Below are 21,409 nucleotides of genomic sequence, written 5' to 3'. Positions count from 1 at the left end.
AAAAACAAATGGCTGTCAGAAAAATAGGTTAGGTTAGGTTAGAGCTGCGACCTCCTACAAACACGAATGGCTGTCAGAAAAATAGGTTAGGTTAGGTTAGAGCTGCGACCTCCTACAAAAACGAATGGCTGTCAGAAAAATAGGTTAGGTTAGGTTAGAGCTGTGACCTCCTACAAAAACGAATAGCTGTCAGAAAAATAGGTTAGGTTAGAGCTGCGACCTCCTACAAGCACGAATGGATGTCAGAAAAATAGGTTAGGTTAGGTTAGAGCTGCGACCTCCTACAAAAACGAATGCAATACAAATATATGTCAAAAAACTTTCTGCAATACATTAGTAACTCATTTAATAATGGTTAGTAATTTACTATTATTCTCCGAAAAACAGTCAGAAATACGCGAATTCCACCTGCGGTATTATTATATTTTCCCTCCCCAAAGAAACTGCGACTCATTATTCGAATTTGGCGAAGAAATGTCGGAACTCCCTCGAGGGTTAACTTAGACGGAAAAAAGGACGAAAGTTAACGAAACAACTTAGTTTTATTAAATCTAGAAAGTCCTTTTACATATGTAAATAAAAGAGGCATAATTATTTTTGTAACGAGTAATTTTATTTAGTTCCCACTGGGTATGGTTAAATTCCGCTCTTTTACAACCACTTCCGTCAAATTCATAATCTGCAAATCTCAGCCATCGACATGTTTTATGTTTGAGAGAGTGTTGACGAAGACGTTGATTAACCTGTTGAAATCTGAAAAATGCGTTGAATTTCTGCGGCCAAGCTTTAGTTATCTTTAATGTTTTTTAGGGTTCTGTAGTCAAAGTTTCCCTTATGGTTTCGCCGTGTTCATATATTTGTCAGTCCTTCTGTCTGTCCACAACTTGACTTCACTTGAATGTCCGATTAGTAAATCACGAAATATTCAAAAATATGTATCCTATCGTATCACGTCTTACTCGTACATACGTCATGTAAAGCCCGGATACATTTATTTAGATTTATTCTGGTTCTAGTATGGTGTGGTGTGGGTGTCGTATATATCTTTAAAAAATAATGATTTTCGGTATGCACACGTGTGTGCCAATAATTTTTCAATTTAAAAATCCGTGCCTTGCCCAATATTTTCGTTTTCTCTCTTCAAGTATTTTATGCATCATTAGAATTCGTAGACCAAGGTGCCCTATAATATTTCATTTATTATTAATTGTTATTTTCCTTACATTTAACACATACGCAGTTCAACATTCCCGTTAATATAAAATGTCACAACAAGTCTTTTCCAAGAATATTCACCTTTGACTGCAGATAGACTTGTTTATAAAATAGACTAGTCGTTATACTTGATAAGTTTCTCCAGCTCAGTTCCTCATCAACTGTTGTGCAAATCGTGCAAACATGTTTAAAATATTCGCGTTGTTTTTGATGTGCTCAGTTAGTGTATTTTTGTTATTTACATATAGATTGTAATCACAGTTTGCATGCGCATTTAGTTATTACATTTATAATGTCAAATGGTGCTACAATTAAACTTAAAATTCATCATCAATATCATCATTGACTTAAGAGTTATTTTCTTGTCAGCGGAGTATCTTCCAGCTCTTTAATTTTTTGATACGACACGACCCCTTTACTAACCCCGGATTCTTAAAATTATTTGTTGTTAAAATGTAAATGAGATTTCTAAAATAACAATTCTTAAGAAAAATTCTTAAATGAAAAATTTGTTTATGTGAAGCCGTAGGTATAATTTAAACATTATTTGAACCATTTTAAAAAATAACAGCTTCATTTGTTTATAACTGTTTAAATATTAAAATTGACATTTAAATATATAATTTCAGCTCGTAAATGCTGACCTACTGCTACAACAAAGGCGGAAGGGAGCCACATTGGTAACGTACCTACTTGAGTTTTATTATTATTGCAATTAAACATTGAGGGAATGGATTATTTTTATTCTTCAACAATAATTTAACAATTAATTGACGTTGTAACAATTACTAACTAACGCTAACTACCCTATTCTAGCTACCTATAAGCCGACCACTTAACCAAGGTGGGTGTTAAGAAGTTAACCACAGCTTGAATGTTTAATCTCGATTCTAAACATCTTAAACTAGAAAACGACCACAAAACGATTTTACTAACCACCTCACCACCTAGCCAAGATGACTAGGTATCCTTTGCAGAAAACGAAACGAAACGCGTTTGTTTCTCTATCACTCTTCCATAGTAGTGTGATAGAGACAGATAGCGTATCATTTCGTTTCTCTGCAAACGCTTGTCACCTTGGCTAGGTTCTCTGCTATGTGGTACTCGTAGAACTTCGAGAGTTTGGGCTAAGATAGTTTAGCGCCTGACACTCTGACATCGGCAAAGAATAAGAAACCGACATTACAATTGCGACTGTTCGTTGTATAAAGGCAACAAAGAGTTGAGTAGAGTAAGAAAACCGTCGGGGCAAGAAAAACACTTTATGGAATCGTTATAACAAACAAAATAAACTAAAATCTTTGTATACTTACAGGTGTATTCTGATTTTAATAACAGGTTATGAATTCGATCTGAATTAGATATGGATCTGATCACTTGGTGTCAAAAGAGACATTTCTTAAAGCAAAAACGTCACTTAAAATCAGAATATGCCTAGCTGTTACTTTCAAATTGAATTCCTTGACTATTCTTTGTGTTTTATACAGATAACAACTCATTCCTTGTTTTTTTAAAGGATATTTCATATTTTCAGAAACCTTTGTCAGCCTGCTGTGATATTCCGGAGTTAGGAGACACTAAGCATTTAGCAGAATGCTCAAATCCTAAGCTGCCTGGACCAGTAAGTAAAAAGTACCTACCTAGGTGGTCATAGGTATTTACTTAGGTACTTATTATTAAGCTATCATGACACTTTCATGAGTTTAACACTTTATTATTTACTTAAAAGGGACTTCATCGCATTTATTTTAACTTTAAAATTACCTCCAACGTTTCGAGGACGGTATTGTCTCCGTGGTCTCGGAGAAAGACTAATTATTAAGTTTAGTTAAAGTAAATAATCTATACATATAATAAAGCTGAAGAGGGTCGAAAGTCTGTACATGGAAGATATTCGAAAAAAAGTTGGTTGGGGATACTTAGAATCGATAACAGAACACGTTCCAACAGTTTTTAGAATTTTTGTCTGTTTGTCTGTTTATCTGTTTATCTGTTTATCTGTTTGTCTGTTTATTTGACCGCGCATCACGTGAAAACGGCTGAACGGATTTTGATGCAAACTTTACTAATCTGTCAAGAAACTCCCAGGCCCTATTTTAGGCTAGAAAAATTCAACCCCTAAAAGGGGGGGTGGCCACTACACTCAATTAAGTTATGTTTGCACCTGAATCTTATGGCGCTAACTTAAGAAAGTGGTGCACACTTTTTTTTTGTGAATGTACTTTGTAAAAAAAACAACATTTTTCTTAGTCAATGTCAAACGTCTTTGCAAATACATATTAAATCACATTTATAGACGGGTCTATCGCGGGTTTATTGACAATAATTAACATTATGTGAAGTGGGTGGTTTGAAAATATGATGTCTACCCCAAACTTTTTCATACACTTTTCGTCGGGTAGTTGCACAAATCTCTGTTTTGACATTTTGTTGGGACATCAGTTAGCCGCGACCATGACCAGTGAAACCTGTGTCGAAACGTCGGTAAATAAAGGTAATAAAATAAATTTCGAGATAGGTCTATAAATGTGAGTTAATATGTGTTCGAAACGCGAAAGTTTTTAAATAGGTATTAAGTAATTGTAAATGTCAAACAATTTGGGACTTGCATTTTAAACGCGTTACCATACCTATCCGAAAAAAACTAATTTTTCGCGAAATTCTCGCAACGTATTGAGGTTACAAGGTAGCACGGTCTCAGGAATCTGAGGAAGAATCGGAGACGTTCACGCAGTGCGAAGAACGGTTGACCGCTCAGCGGATTCGCACGACAGACGCGCTCGACGGTAAGTACTGCGGTGCATCAGCGGGTACTGGAGAGCCCAGCACACACATTAACCTACATTAATACTATTGTTCATCATGTCCCTGACATAGCCTCTCTAATTTTTTTTCTATCAAAAAAAATTCGCGCTCACTACGCTCGCGTTTTTAATACAATTTTAAAGGTTAAGCCTAATCTGATAAAGATGGCATTCTGGGCACCCTACCGAGCGACTACTACTACGACTTAAGCACTGACATCCTGGACGCTTCGGGCCTTTGGCCCTACGCGGAGCTCGGCCTTCGGCTTTCGCATTAGATATCCACACCAAAATTTCACGTAAACCACTGCGGCTATGTCCCTGACATAGCCTCTCTAATTTTTTTTCTATCAAAAAAAATTCGCGCTCGCTACGCTCGCGTTTTTAATACGATTTTAAAGGTTAAGCCTAATTTGATAAAGGTGGCATTCTGGGCACCCTATCGAGCGACTACTACTACGACTTAAACACTTACATCCTGGACGCTTCGGGCCTTTGGCCCTACGCGGAGCTCGGCCTTCGGCCTTCGCATTTAGACACTGATACTATTGTTCTGTGCTTAAGTACTGACAGCCTGGACGCTTCGGGCCTTCGGCCCTACATGGAGCTCGGCCTTCGGCTTTCGCATTAGATATCCACACCAACGTTTCACGTAAACCATTGCGGCTGTGTCCCTGACAACATTACTCCCATCTCTCAATTTTTTTTCTATCAAAAAAAATTCGCGCTCGCTGCGCTCGCGTTTTTAATACGATTTTAAGGGTTAAGCCCTACTTTAATAAAGATGGCATTCTGGGCACCCTACCAAGCGACTACGACTTAGGCCAATTTATAATTTAACATTTTTTTACACTGTTAAAAGTAATCCCCGGTACATACATATATGTAGATATTTAGTTGTGCATACATAAACATAACTGTAAATAAAGTGTAAATACTCGGCCTCAAGTTTTTGATATTTATAATATTCTCCTTTCCTGTAATCTTACTTCTAACTAATATAATATTAGACCTAAATTCGAAAGTTTGTTAGGAAGTATCGATTTCTATGTGTATAAATCTTAATTTTTCATGCTCAGAATGATTTGACTGGAGGACAGAATTGGATGATATTTGCTATGGACATGTTTTGGATAGGTACACTCAAGAACGTAAAAATACAAAAGTAGTACTGTATTGTCCGTTATACACCTTTTTTTTTTTTAAGAGGGGAAATGCTTTAAGCATACCACCCGGCGCGGGGACGGGCCGGGATGGTTATGTGGGACTCCCTGTTGTGAGCTAATGAGACCCCAGGTTTACCCACTAAAACCCCTCTGTTGCCGCCTCGCTGCTATAAGGCGAGGTCCCAGGAACGCCGAAGTACTCTTCCGCAACCTCGCCAGCGGCCGTCCGGACTCGGACCCGACTCTTGGGGAAATCACCCCTTCACCTCATTGGGCGCGTTGGCTACACATCGCGCCTGCCCACGCAGGGGTCCGTTATACACCTACTATAACTCTGTGTCGTTTAAATCACGTCTAATATTGGAATAAGGGCGAAAAAAACTATTGGTTTTGGAGTGTAGTTTTGTTTAGTGGTAAGTACCTACCTAATTGTAAAATATTTTATCTGGACTTCAGTCCGCTAATCGTATCCATCTGTCAACTTTACTTCAAGTTCCGCCTCCAGGGGAGAGAAAGAGAAATTAGGGATGAATTAGCTTACTGACACAGACCGAATTCCACGCGGGCGGAGCCGCGGGCACAGCTAGTATATGTAATAAACGTTATTACGTTAGTGATTAAACAAAGATAATTTGCGCACATTTTATTTTATCTAAAACTATAGGTACCTACAATGAATCACGTCTCGATAGGTATTTGATAATCTTTAATTGTTGTCCAGTTATAATTATTATGATTATATTGTATATTTATAGACCGAGGATCATGGTTCAATAATATGTTAGTCAACAATTGACAATGAGTAATAACAAACGCATTACATCATATTTCCTGTACCTAATAATATATACGAGTATAATCATATTATACGACACAAGGCCCATAACTACGAGATCAATACTGTATTGTCCTGAAAGATAAGTTGATCCATTTTCCATTCCTCCACTTCCATCCTCCTAAAAAAATGTCGAAAGAGTTCTTCCATTGCATATTGCGAGATATTGTAACTATTCGCACGTGTATTGTACAACGTTTTACAGTACATAATGACCCTTTAAATTTTCGACATACGCATGTATGCAATAGGGCGCAAGTTACCGCACTAGGGCGGTAAATTAGCACCATATGAACTGTAAAAAATAAAGTCTCGCTGCATGTTGGCACCAAAGCATAAGAAATAAATGTTTTTTTCAGTGCAACGACGTTCAATGCGTCTTTGAAAAGTCAGGCTTCCTCATCGACAAAAATACTCTCAACAAAGAGGCGTACCGCACTCACCTGAAGAAATGGTCAGAGGCACACAGTGGCTGGTCGCAAGCCGTTGACCGAGCTATAGCCGACTGCGTAGATAAGGACTTACGACAGTATCTTGAATACTCCTGTAAGGCGTACGATGTCTTCACTTGCACTGGCATCGCTATGTTAAAGGTATGTTATGTTTGCGAAAAAACTAAATAAAGATGCGTACCGCACTCATCTGAAAAAATGGTCAGAGGCACACAGTAGCTGGTCGCAAGCCGTCGACCGAGCTATAGCCGACTGCGTATATGTAGATAAGGACTTAAAACAGTATCTTGAGTTCTTGACTACTCCTGTAAGGCGTACGATGTCTTTACTTGCAGTGGCATCGCTATGTTAAAGGTATGTTTGTGAAAACTTCACAAAAGATCCGTGTTTTATCATTCCTCGCCAACAGATGGTGCTAGTAGAAGTCCTATGCAAGAGTAACGCCACCGTATCTGCGATAGTTATGCCGCACACCGCTAAATGTCTCCGTCAATTTATTGAAATGAGTGGCGTTCGCAGCCGCATTACTGCCAGGATTAGAACGTTCAATCCGTCATATCATCAGTGCCAAGGTTGCAGCAGTAATTCCGCAACAGTTATGTAGTTGCAGTTGCTACCAGAATGTCACCTTAATACCTATACACATAAAATTGTCGTCATCCTGTCACCATATGTCATAATAAACGTTAATTAAATATGCGTACGGGTTACGCGATGTTTTGCATAGGTACGTAAAAAAAAATATTCCTCATATGTAGTTTTTTTCTTTCTTTCAGAAATGTCCGGAATCAGCTTGGAAATGCTAAACAGAGGCACATACTTAGACATGAGTATTTATTAGAACCAAATCAACAGAAGTAAAATCTCCGTCGAAATTATTTTAAATTCTAAATTAATAAATCTGAATAGGTATTCTTAATGTTTTATTTTATTTCTCTTTACTGTTTACAACAGTGTTAAATTATTACTCCTTTTATTGCAAATAAGTTATGAAGTACAATTAAGTAGGTAACAAATTATACGTTTGATATTTAGTCGACTCCTTTTTTTATTATGTAACCTCTTCCTTTTTGGAAGTAGATTAAAATGTTCCTAGCCTATGTTACCAAACAACTTACACTTAATTCATCAAAATTGACTCAAACCTTTATTTTTGCTTGGTCGCAAACATGTCACACCATACACACACAAATTGAACATTCTACTGGTGCCTAATATCCTCCTCATTGATTGACATTGGGTTACACAATTGTCCATTTACCCTACCTTGTATTGCCCTTCCCTTTCCTTTGCAAATAAAGAAATTCTATTCTATTCTATTCTATCCCTCAGTAAGCTAATTATGCAGTGCAATACTAAATTACAGGCGGTCTAGCATAAGTTGCGTTCTCGCGCGCGAGTCCATACTTGAAGTCACGCTTGATGCATTGAGTCGCGAGCGAGAACGCAACTCATGCTAGACCGTCTGGTCGCAGAATAAGGAAAAAGTACTTATAATCTACTCTCATTTAAGGTTAATTAGCCGAAGCAATACAATGACTACCTACTTACTATTTTATTGGCTATGTGCATGATATGTATCGATGGCGCCAGGCGCCTATTTCACCACGCTGACAATTGTGTCAGCGTGGTGAAATAGGCGCCTGGCTACAATTGTGTAGGTAACAAACATACTTACTTGGGCATTTCTTAAAGTTGGCCTCTCAATTTGCATTTTAGATTTGGATTTTTTTATAGGTATTATTTCTAACAATGTATTGAAATAGTCACGTGAATTTTCGTAGCACCTGTCATAAGTCTAAGTTAGTCATCTTGGCTAGGCCCCCTGCGGTGGCAGCATAGTTCCATTTTTATCGCCTGTCACTATGCCTGTCACTTTCGCACTTACATACTGACTACTTGTTAGACTTGTTAGAACGTGACAGGCATGGTGACAGGTGACACAAATGCGACCGTGCGGCCGCTGGTCAGTCCGACCTTACCACCGCACTGACCTCTATCCCAAATGAACCTCACATTAATTAATTAGGTAGCCATTATCTCAGCATTATCTCCGGCCGTTGACCCCCTTGGCCAGCCATCGTGTAATTGTCAACGCAAGGCCCCGACACTGATTCTTAGACCGTGGACGCCGCATCCGGACAGCGTATGACTATGGAAAAAGGTACACAGATTACCAATGCAATGAACTCGTATTGAGCGATTCTTTTATTTTTTGCCATTTTTACACACTTTTATTTAGCTTCACCGCGTATATTCTTTGTATATTCACAAAAAAAATCAAGCATCTACCGCAATAATTCACGTCACCATAAATAAAAATCTCATCGTACTCGGCGATAGGTGAAAAATTAAAAAAAAATCATAACTCCGAAAATACGAAAAATCGCGGAACATACATGGGAGTGATTCAGATAGCCCTCTAGGTCCTCTACCTCCCAGCTTCAGTATATCACTACTTCTTGGGACACCCTGTATATCTACATATATGTGCTTCAAATAACCACTTCCCGGTGTCTGATTGAGCTGAAATTTGGTATACTTCCGTATTTCCGATCAGGGATGTTGCTGATGCCGATTTTTTGACATCCGCGGATGCGGATGCGGATGCGGATTTTTAAAGGCTCACATCCGCGGATGCGGATGTCAAGATAGTACCATAAAAAACGTCAAATATTACATTTTAGTAATTTTTATTTCAAAAAACCGGAGTCGGACTCGCGTTCCAAGGGTTCCGTACATTAAGTCCCACTCACGCTTGACTGCTCATTTCAGGTTTTTTTGGTTAATGACTAAATTACCTAGCAGTCTAGCACTTACGCCAATGCTAAGACGTTCCTGTACCGACCTGTTCCACATCCGCATCCGCATTAAATCCGCATCGATTTTATGCGGATGCGGATGCGGATGCGGATGTTGAAAATCATGCGGATGTTCCGCGGTTGCGGATGCGGATGCGGATATTCGCAACATCCCTGTTTCCGATGACAATGCAATATTATGCTACCATGGAGCTGATCTGATGATGCAGTCGGAATATAGCCAAAGGAACTCTTCAATGGAATAACATAAACACATTGAGTTTAGGCTTATTTCTAATAAGATCTCGAGAGCACATTTAAGACATGTAAAGGTGAAAAAGTACAGTCAGCAATAAAAGTGTGTATCAAAAAATATTTTTGACGGTCACTTGTTATATATTGTGACCTTTTTTGCAACTTTTATGTTATTTTTACTCAGAATCACGAGCTCTTTCGATCCTAATAGGATAAAAAATGTCCCAGAGTTTTTTCCTATTGTGTTACCATTTCCCCATATACTTTGTATGGCGGTAACAAAATGGAAAGTTTGAAAAATGTATGGAAATTTTAGGACACTTATTTACTTATATAACACAAAAGTGGCAAAAAAGGTCACAATATATAAAAATGACAAAAATTAAAGAAACGCTTTATTATGAACAAGTTATGTTAAAAATAAAAGAAATGTGACACACATTTTTATTGCTGACTGTAGGTACTTCTTCTCATGGATGTCTATCAAGTACTTCTTGAGAACTTTCTAATGAGCCCAAAGTCGATGTGTTTGTGTTCTTCAATCGAGGAGTTCCTTTGGTCACCTTCCGACTCCATCATCAGATCTGCTCCATGTTAGCATATTATTGCATTGACATCGGAATTATTTTTTTGGACACTATAATTTATTTAGAAATGGAACATTAAGTAATAAAATACAGTAAAAACATGATCTTAGACTTTTTTTTTTAATTAATAAGCTCTAGGTACTAAAATAGGAATGAAGAATGTCATGGGAACATCGTTAGACCCGGGAAGCACTTAACGCCTTGACAATAGACACATTTGCCACTCCAACTTATCTGATAGCGACTGTACCAATAGTTTATAATTATAGCTACATGTATAGAAGTGATCTATGTTTTGTACTGGTAAAGTTGTTGTGGGTATTTTCAGTACCGTCATTGTAGCCAACTTTGCCCGCTTTTTTCGAAAAAACACGAATTTCTCCAAAAAAATATATGACATCATATGACTTTTTTTTGCTCAGCATGTCCACAGTGATCAAACGCATCAGTTTCATTGAAGAAAAATTTTTTAAATCGTGGTTTTACCCACTTTTTTGGCGTTTTAGAGGGCGGGCATAGATATCCGGGGTTTGGGACAACATAGCCCACGTCAATTTGGTGTTCAAATACAGCTCGTATGATGATGATGTCTAAGGATCACTTAAAGGTTTTGGGTAATCCTACCATTCCCTGTTAATAACTTAGCGATAAGTGTAAGAACTTTTAAATAAATTGGGTGGGCAATGTTGCCTACTCGTTTTTGGCCATTTCCATACAAGACTCACCTAAGCATTTTACAAAGGCTAGGGTTGGCACTTTAGAGAAAATCTGTCACAATAGTTTAATGGCCAAAAACATGAGTTTTGCTATATATTTCACGCGTTAAAGAGATAAAACATCTAAATAAAGGATAATAAGACCAATTAAATACAGTATATATTTATAAACTTACTTTAGTGTACAAACATAACCTTCTTTTACTTGCGAAGTTGGGTAAATTTGTCAAAAGTGACAACCCTAAGCCGTTTTTGGTGGTGGGCAATGTTGGCATCCATAGGTCTGTAAATTACCGGATTACATTGCCCATCGCCATAACTTTAGTGGCTTTAGGACTTTTTAGATTAAACCTCAATAGACATAATCTATGCTTCATGCTCTAAAACTGAAACCCGGAAATATTTGTCTAAGGGTTCTCAATTTTTTTCTACTTGCATTCACTTTTCAACAATTTTTGGCCCGCCGAAATATACCCTATATTTGACAACTCGCTGAAAATTCTCAAGTCAAGTTGTGCACATGTTTGGTATATAGATTTGTCACAAATATAATTTATTTTCTACTAAAAATAGTAGGGTGACCAAAAGTATTTTCAATATTTCTACATTAACGAATTTGTTTAAAATTGTCATTTTGGGCAAAGTTTCCCCTGGTGGCAAAGTTGGCTATAATGACGGTACCTACTTTGTCACTGTGACGAGTGAAACGCCTGGGTGGATGGAATATGTCAGCTCAAACAATGACAAGGTTCCAAAGCACTCAGTAATTTTTAAGACCCGGGCTACTCTATCAACTCTGTAGCTGACTAATTCTAAACCTTCCAGCATGGAAATAAGGTTTACTATGCTAGTTATATCAGTTTTGTAGTGTGTTACGGCTCGATTTAAGATGAATACATGTGATGATGACAAATTAATTGTTTTAGTCAAGGTTCTAGATTTGCAACGCCTAGTCATCTTAGTGATTTTAAAACGTCGTACTTGTAGCTGAGAATAGCCAGCTTTTAAAATACAGCCATGTTAATATTTTAAGTAAGTACTTATTTATAAAGTACTTAATTGACAATAATTATAATAATTATTCAAGTAGGCATAATTACAATGCGCTTATGAACGTCAAATAAAGTTACACCATATTTCTATTATCCCGATATATTTTTAATTTTCTTTTGGCGTTTGTCGAAGTACGATTGTCATCTTGGCTAGTCTTCCAGGCCGCGTAGCCAACGTGCCAATCGCTTACGCTCCGTAGCGATCGAAACTGTCACTATCGCACTAATATAGAAGAGCGATAGAGAGACACAAAGCGATTCGATTGCGAAGCGCAAGCGATTGTCACCTTGGCTAGGCCGCCTGATTTTCGATTAAGCTCAAAAATTAAGAATTTCACCAATAAACTTGTTCATTGCAACAGCTAAATAAATAATTACTTTGTAAACAAACTTACAGGAGTTCGACTGTATGTACCAAGGTATAATTTAATGACACTTGAATCTTTGTAGGATGTCTATTATTCTCCGTTAAAGGTATGCGGGCAATCACACGAGACTAAACAGTGTGATTTAAACCTCATAAGGCACAGCGGTTCTCATTATCACAAGACCATTTACAAACAAAGAAAATAAATAGGTACCTATTTAAGTTATTTAGGATATTTTAATGGTGATTGTTTTTAGGGTTCCGTACCTCAAAAGGAAGAAAACGGAACCCTTATCCTTATAGGATCACTCGTGCGTCTTTCTATGTGTCTGTCCGTCTGTCACAACCTATTTTCAAGGAAACTACTGGAAAAATTAAGTTGAAATTTGGTACTCATATGTAAATTAGTGACCCAACAGTGACGGACATGTAACGTAAACAAATGCATTTTAAACAAGGGGGCCACTTTTGGGGGTAAATGAGAAAGTTAAAAAATAAAGTTTTTCGAACTATAACGTGTTATAAATCAAATGAAAGAGCTCGTTTTGAGAATTTCTAATAATTATATATTTTTTATAATTTTAAAATAAATAGGTTAGAACATAAAAAAAAGCCAAAAAATGACCATTCCCCCTTTTTATCTCTGAAACTACTACATCTAATATTTTGAAAAAAAAATACATACCTACACAAAATAGTTCTTTAGCTACAGATGACAGGAAAACCTATTAGAAATGTGCAGTCACGCGTGAGTACGGACTTAATATACGGAACCCTTGGAATGCGAGTCCGACTCGCACTTGACCGGTTTTTTATGAGAGAATGCCAATAATTTCTTACCTAGACTTATTGTTACTTTTGTTAAAAGGTTTCACAATGGGTCGGGAATCAAGTTGTCCGATAGTACTTCATTCCGTTTATAGCATATCTATAGATATTATTAAAAAAGCATTAAATTTACAAGCCATTTGTATCTACTTTTAGCGATAATTATGAAATAATAACAATAGATAAGACTTTCATAAAAACAATAGAGATATAGCCCCGTTTACATTCCTGTTATCAAGAATGAAGCAAAAGCGTATTCAAACGCATTTACGCAAGTAAATGAAATAGATCATTACTATCAGTAGTTCCATCCTCGTTAAAGTGACTTCGTGCGACATTATTTTTCCTCTGTCCCATTCAGAACTCTGCAGTTAAAGAGGCATTTCCTAATAGAACATACAAGTCAGTTATATCTTTTGTATACTGAATAGTAAGACTCGTTAGGGTTAAATGTCAGTCTAGAGCTGGTCTAGCATTATGGTAACCAAGAATATCGCCTCAGAAAAACCATACATCTGTGACCTGGATATTCATATCAACTATACGTCATTAGAGTTCACACTTTACTGCTTAATGAATTGATATTGTCTAGGAAAATAGTTTCGCTTATTAATTATGCGTCAGGCGTAGTTACGTTTAAAGTTTCCGTGAAGATATTTTTCACAATCATAATCACTGGTCACTGTTCAATTGCTATATTTACTCAATTTTATCTTATATAGTAATCATGATAGTAATCAATGACAGAGTGGTCATAAGTCATAACAAGACAACGAAAATAATAGCTTTCCTACTAGTCAAATCAGCTTCTTTTTTAGAAAATTTCTGTCAATTATCTTTTTATAATTATCTGGTGCTCTGTTTTGTGCACGGTGTGAAATAATTAAGTAGAGAAAATATCCCAACTTTGACCCTTTTATTTATACTAGAAGTTTTTGATCCGAAGAAAATAAGATGTCCTATTAAGAGATATTCATAATTTCACGTCCGATAACATCACGGAACTAGACCTTTGCAGCCAATATCAGATTAGGATCCAGACTAGGTATAAAACACCGTCAATTACCCATCGGCTTCCTCTATGGCGACACCTCACAATGGCTGACCTTACGATGGTGGTATAAAACGGTGCGTCCGCGCACCGGCGTCACTCGCCACCATGTTCAGAGGCTGTGTGTTGTTCGCTGTTGTCCATGTAAGTTACAGTTTAATAAAAAAAAAAGTGATAGGTCACGAGCTTTAAAACAACAGTAATCGGTACATACAATACATAGAAATGAGGAGTAAGATTAATTGAAGCAATCTGTTTAAAAAATATGACATGCGAGTGATCCTGTAGGTTCCGTTTTTTTTTTCCTTTTAAGGTAGGTACGGTACCTTAAAAGTTAGATTTAGGACTACCACTTAACTTACGCGGCCCGCGGTAGGTAAAAGTTATTACTTATCTACTTTTGGTTATCATCGCATTAGTTAAAGGTTTGCCATACCATTGATTTGGTTTATGTTAAATAAATAAAAACAACACAATAAAACTTACTAAATGCTACATGCTACAGGTAAAAAATTTGGCCTAAGTCGGTGTCAACGGACAGGGTGCCCAGAAGGCTGGCCAAATTTCCTCGCTGTATAGCGATACTTACATATTTTAAGGAACATTTTGCCAAATTATATTAAATTATGTACATAACAACGTAGTGGAGCTAATAGTGATTTTGCTCAAAAGGAGCATTTCCAGAATGGTGCACAATTGCACATCGCTTTCGGTCGGATTAGTGGGCCCTGTCCTGTCCAAGAAACGTTGCCTTTGTATACTAACTCCTTCAAAATTTATCAAATGGATCCTAACAATAATGTACTTATAATTTACTGGTCTTTAGCGAAAAAAATCCGTTCTAAAAAAATAGAAGTAGTGTAAAACTTCATTGGCCAATTGTTATGGGTTGTATCTTTTTTGTCCGACTTTAATGTAAAAAATATAACTGTCGACGTTCTCAAGATGGTTATAGTACGGGACTCTCCTAAAAAGAAGTGTACAAGATTCTAAACGGGCATGTGACACCTTTGGAGCGACTCCAAAGATGTCATAGGCCACGGTAACGTTGCTATTAGGCAGGCCATGCTCGTATGCCATTGACGTTTTATAAAAAAAACACATTTCACTGATTTGCAAGACCGAAGTGATGCCATAAGTGTACCGCGAACAAAGTTTTATGCGGTACACTAAAAACCGGATAAGTGCGAGTCGGACTCGCCCACCAATGGTTCCATACTTTTTAGTATTTGTTGTTATAGGGAGGATATAGCTATCAGGGTTCATGAGATACAGCCTGGTGACAGACAGACAGACGGACAGTCGGACAGTGGAGTCTTAGTAATAGGGTCCCGTTTTTAATCTTTGGGTACGGAACCCTAAAAAGAGCTTTTTAAATTTACCTAAGGTAGAGGGAGATCGGGAGACTTATCCTGATTTAATATTAATAAATGTTAACATTAATCGAAATCTGTAATTAGTATTTTCGATGCGTGCATTTCATTAAATAGTAAAAAATATTATTCAACAACTAACATTAAAAAAAAAACTCCCGTGACAAACAATGAAACCGTACAAGCAAAACAATGACAACTTAGTGCTATGCAGGTGTGGGAAAATCATAAATAAAAACCATGAAAACCTTGCCACGGGATGAAGACTTTAGGTCGATGGCCGAAAGTTTGTTATTGTTTAACCTCCTTGTCCACGTATTGCATACTGTTGTCTAGTTAACTTTTAAGCCATCTCAATCGCAAAAAAACAAGATATTTATTTGCTATTTTTATATTTGACAATAATATTACATACTTAAATCTTTTTTTTTTCAGGTGATTTTCGCACAAGGTCAATTTCCACCAAGATTGCCACCAAACATCCCCCAAAAATGTCTAGGACCACCTCCAGGCGTTGTAAGGATACACAATTACATATGTTTTATTTCATTGCAGACCTAAATAATATTGCAGATTTGATTTCTTGCGACTCGCGCTAGTTTAAATCTTAGGTACCAAGATGCATGAAATAGTGCAAAACATTTGGACCGTATACGCAGCTAGAGTAGATGGCGCTCTGCAGCGTAATACCTTTTTAGTAACTTGATTTCTTAACATACTGTACGTTGACAACATAATTACTGCATTACTAAAGGACAAGACGGTCTACTTCAGCTTTTAAAATCGCGATTACACGTGTAGTTAGAATTGTTTAATACCTGATTTAATTTAGTATTTTTAAATGTTTTAGGAAAAGCCTCACGAATGCTGTCCCATCCCACCCTTCTTCGCTGACGAGGATTTCGCTGAGTGCGGCTTCCAAAAACTGGATGACAGTGATCCTGATGCCAAACCACGAGGACCACCTGATGTAACCATTTTTTTAAATTTTTCATAATTTTTTTTTTTTTTTAGTCGGTCACGTCAAGTAGGGGTAAGAGGAGACAAGAAGAATACCAGGATAAGATGAACACCTTTCTTGCTTAATAGGCGGTTATCATACTGGATGCGATTCGCACGTCGCTCCGATTTTTGATCAAGACAACGCTTACATGCAATATTATAGCAACATCCTGCTCGCACATCAGAGCGACGTGCGAAACGCCTTTATAGACCACTGCTGAGCATAGGCCTCTCTTCGAGTACGCCACTTATCCCGGTCCTGAGCCAATCACATCCAGAAGTGACCCGTATCTTCCGAATATCGTCCACCCAACGAGCCAACAGATAATTTATGTTATCTTTCATTATATTTATTGCAGTGTTCAAAACAACTATGTATGATGAAAAAGTACGAGCTCCTCAACGAAGAAGAGGATATCGACGAAGAAGCCATCACGAAGTTCCTAGACGACTGGGCGGAGAAGAATGAAGAGTTTCAACCGGCAACAGACGCTGCCAAGAAACGGTGTATTGGGAAGAACCTATTCGGACCCCCGCAGATATGCGAAGCTAATAAGATCGTGTTCTGTGTCACCTCGACTATCTTTGATGTAAGTTGGAAATGTTTTGGTGGTGTACGACGATTTTATATGCTGTACATTTTGACCCAGTGTTGACCCTGTACATCTGACCTCTTTTGTACCTACAGCCGTAGGTCAGCCGTCATCTTCATCATCATAACTTAAGATCTTTGCTCTTGTCGGTGGAGTAATCGCCAATCATTTCTTTCTTGTGCCAGTCTTTTAATTTCCTCATACGACGCATTATTTTTTATTTGGCTGAGATAAGTTATTCTAGGTTTCCCTTCTTCTCTTGTCTTTTCAATCCTGCCTTCCAAGATGTTTAGGAAAAAGTTGTCATGCCGTATCAGGTGTCCTACAGCCATACCTATTCTTAAATGCTTTGGGATTTAGGATAAGGCATAAATGGATTTAAATGTTTATTTATTGTTCACGTAAAATGTCAAGTTTATGTCAACATTGATAAAGAAATTTGGGTTATCTTAAAAGGGCACACATTCCTCAAAGACCCCCTGAGGTAAAAGAGTTAAGAGATTTATTTGTCTAGCTCACAAAATAATTGCAAAAAAGTATATTTATTCAAGTTCGAAATAATAACGTCACCGGCAGTTCAACCGCTAGGATTATAAACTTACTTTAAAATAGGTAAATAACATCAGACCCAAATCAAAAAAGTGCCCAACACTTCATCCGCATCTAAATTAATTTCAAAGAAAATTATGATTCATGTTTGAATATTTTTGTTTTTCGAGAATAATGCCTTAACTTGTTAGAGATAAATGAATTGCAAAATTAATCATTATGATGATAAATGACCATTTAAAGATGTGTAGCATTGTAAACTTATGCCTAATTCACGACTTTAATAAGTAAACAACCGTTTCATATTTCACAGAAATGTCCAACCTGGCAAGAAACTGAGGGATGCGCAGCACTAAGGACTCATATGGATGACTGCAGACCTCCTTTCCCTAATTAAATATATTTTTTAAATAAAATTTTCTGCTTCGCTTTATAATATTTATTTTTAGAGTAGACTTTGGCGTTCAAACATGTAAATATACCATCCGAAATTATATTTGTTTTCTGTATAATATCATTTTTATATCGATAAAATCACAAGAAGTGGATAATGTTATAGGCATCTGATGAATCTTATTAGTTACCTTTTTGATTTAACCCTTAAATGCATAGTGTTGCCAAATGTCTACAAAGCATTAGACAGCTCACAGATAAAAAAAAGGCTTACGTTCTTGAATGCACCTTTATACTAAACCTAAAGTAGTAGGGTGATGATTTAAGGGTTAAATTTACGCAATATTTTTAATTTATAAAAATTACATTCGTTTTAAGACGAAAAGTCGGAAAGCTTGGAAAGAAGTTGATAATTTTTAGTATGTGATTTTGAACGGTGTTTTCGGGGTTTATAATTATGTTATATTTAAAAACTTTATCATAGTATATCACAAATAGTGTACCTTTCTAATGGTAGTAAAACAATTCATATATCTATTACTGAAAATTACATATTTACATAAATATGATTTAGCCAATTCAACTTCTAACACTGATTTCGCAGTGATAATCGAAGTTATATTTTTTTTACTATTCTAATCGGCAAACAATTATGTGATACATATATTAATTTCGGGCAAAAAGAAAAAGTCATGCATTTAAGGGTTAAGTTACAACTTACCTCGTTTTGCGCCCAACTCCGTCTTATCCTGTCCTCTCTTATCCCGCTATATAAATACATAATCATCAATCATTCCTTTATTTTTGAAAAGAAACAAAACTGCATTCAAGGATTAAAAAATACTACGCTTCCTCACCCTGGAATCGAACCGGCGAATATTAGAAGAAAAGTTTATTTATAGCTACCAATACGATGAGAGATTATTATAATATCTTTATTACAACATTTCGATCTATGAATTAAAAACGAAATCCTTCGTTTTTATATCAAATCATATATTATGTTATTTGCTCTGTATTTATTATAAATCTATTGAATCGGCTTGGATTTCCTCCTCTTTGACACAGCTTAGTACATCGATAGGAAGGAAATGAAATAGAACACCGGCAGTGTTACATGATCTAGCAATGGAATGCTTATATGAGTCATAAGATCCTAGTAGTTTTACGGATCCGTGTTTCCTAAACAATCTCTTAAGGGGACACTTTTAAATTAATATTCGAAAAAATTCTCGAGTCACAGTCATTACCTACACGAGAAATATTTTCATAAACTCGGTCGAGTACCATGAACGTGCTGTCTCGTCACTGTAGGGTAGGAACTCGGTACGTATGAGCAAGGTATTCATACATTTTCGACTGCGAAAACCAGTCCATATTAATGACACACTTCTGACACCACTGAAAGTTATCCCTTCTTAAAACACAATATCCCGCTATTAAAAAAAGTTGAATCAAAACTCTTGCTCAACATTGCAATATTTGACGTTGCCAACAAGTACGATGTACACTGTACAATTGAGCCGCGCACACCACAATTTCCCTGAGTAAAAATTAAAGTTACGAGTAGCTAGTAAAAAAAATCGCGTGGCACGCACGCCGATTCGGTTGTGGCGAATCCCCCTTAAATTCAAAACAATACGAATGGTTTATTATGACTTCATTCATTGTTCTGCACTATATTCTTATTTTAGTCATTGAGAGACTAAAACTATAGCAAGCAATACCTACTAGTATTTAGTCTTCATTGTTAAGTTAAAAATAAAACGATATAACAATGGATAGTACATTGGAATTATTATGTTTAGTAGTGATTTTAAAAGTAAGTACTTATTGTTTGATTCAATACACATATTTAATAGTTTATAAAAACCGCCCAAGTGCAATTTGGACTCGCCAACGAAAACTCCGTACCATTACGCAACAAACGGCCAAAAAATCGCGTTTGTTGTAGTTGTATACTTATTTGTTATTATAGCGGAAACAGAAATAACATCATCTGTGAAAATTTTAACTGTCTAGCTGTCACGGCTCAAGAGATACAGCCTGGTGACAGATATACAGACGGAGTGGAGTCTTAGTAATTAGGGTCCCGTATTTACCCTTTGGATACGGAACCCTAAAAAGGACTTGTTTTGTTGACTCACAAAAAACTATCCCTGTCGGAAATGCGTATAATTATTACCGTCTCGCCGATGATGCCGGCAGTCAATGCCACTATGCGAGCGGGACAGCAATATAATTATGCGCGTGAGATAGAGACAGGACATGATAGGTCAATGTACGAATTTCAGGTTATTTCTGCTCAAGATCCAAACGAAGCAGTAATACGGTCTCTTGTAGCAAAATGGTCGCAGCCACAATGCAAACAAATACCAAAGGTAAGAAATAGCTCATAGGGGTCAATTTCACCAAACGAGCATTTTTGTCTAATTCCCATGGAATTTTGAAATACCAACATTACACAAAAAAAATTATGCTGATAATTTGATAAAAAATATAATAAACATTAATTTTCTTATGGGGTAAAAAAATTCATAAAACTATAAAAGTTATTTCAATTTAAAATTTTGGTCAGGGCACGGGAATTAGTGTGTCCATGGGAATTAGATTTTACTAGCACGGAAATTAGAACATGGCACAGGAATTGTTTTCTTAGCTTATTTTGGTAGTTAAAACTATTATTTATGTATATTTTAATCTACAATAATATACTTCAACCATACTGAAGCGGCATCGAACATAATATCTTCTTTAATTTTAGTTTCGGACGACAAATCTACGAAAGTATGATACACTAAAAACTACGTATTTGACTAATCGTTTCCTTGATTTTAATGGCAACTAATCTCTCTTTCTTAGTAAAATATACATATTTCAAAACAATACTTTGAGTAGTAGCGTAAACATGTCCGCCTTACATACAAAACTATTCATTAAAAAGTGTCATTATGTATCTGCATGTAGATAGGTACAAGGTGTATGATCTGGTATATGGCCGTATAGGAAATGATACTAAGATATAAATAGGGGCACAGAGAGAAGAAGTTATTGTGTAAGTTAATCTGAAGAAATCGAATATGCTGCCTTCATAAATTCATAACACAAAAAATTGTTTAACCACATATGAGGTAAGGTGGGGTAAGACTATCACCGGGGTAAGACTATCACAGACAGACAGACATGACGAATCCATAAGGGTTCCGTTTTTTGCCATTTGGCTACGGAACCCTAATAAGGTATCTAATAGTATTACGGTTTAATTTATAACAACTAATCTATTAAACGAGCAATTCTTGTATATATTTCGGGGATCTCGGAAACGGCTCTAACGATTTCGATGAAATTTGATCATATATGAGGGTTTTCT

At 36.6% G+C, this 21,409-nt stretch overlaps 2 protein-coding genes and 1 long non-coding RNA gene across 3 annotated transcripts in view; 2 read left to right on the top strand and 1 right to left on the bottom strand.

Moving 5' to 3' along the window:
* The window catches only part of LOC134651510 (uncharacterized), a 213,947-nt gene that overhangs the window by 55,654 nt on the left and 136,884 nt on the right, over window positions 1–21,409 (bottom strand). The gene's annotated exons all lie outside the window — the stretch shown is intronic.
* On the top strand, window positions 1,296–19,727 carry LOC134651535 (uncharacterized). The gene is made up of 6 exons (XM_063506642.1): window positions 1,296–1,434; window positions 1,845–1,895; window positions 2,750–2,836; window positions 6,380–6,613; window positions 7,249–7,376; window positions 19,718–19,727. The coding sequence occupies exons 1-5, from the start codon at window positions 1,399–1,401 to the stop codon at window positions 7,276–7,278; spliced, it is 438 nt and encodes a 145-aa protein (XP_063362712.1). The 5' UTR covers window positions 1,296–1,398; the 3' UTR covers window positions 7,279–7,376; window positions 19,718–19,727.
* Window positions 14,136–18,158, top strand: LOC134651778 (uncharacterized). Its single transcript, XM_063506886.1, has 5 exons — window positions 14,136–14,273; window positions 15,938–16,018; window positions 16,353–16,472; window positions 16,864–17,094; window positions 17,960–18,158. The coding sequence occupies exons 1-5, from the start codon at window positions 14,238–14,240 to the stop codon at window positions 18,041–18,043; spliced, it is 552 nt and encodes a 183-aa protein (XP_063362956.1). The 5' UTR covers window positions 14,136–14,237; the 3' UTR covers window positions 18,044–18,158.

The sequence above is a fragment of the Cydia amplana genome, chromosome 10 (assembly GCF_948474715.1).
Source record: "Cydia amplana chromosome 10, ilCydAmpl1.1, whole genome shotgun sequence".
Classification (NCBI taxonomy): domain Eukaryota; kingdom Metazoa; phylum Arthropoda; class Insecta; order Lepidoptera; family Tortricidae; genus Cydia; species Cydia amplana.
Note: the sequence above shows the minus strand (reverse complement) of the source record. Positions and strands in the feature narration are given on the sequence as shown.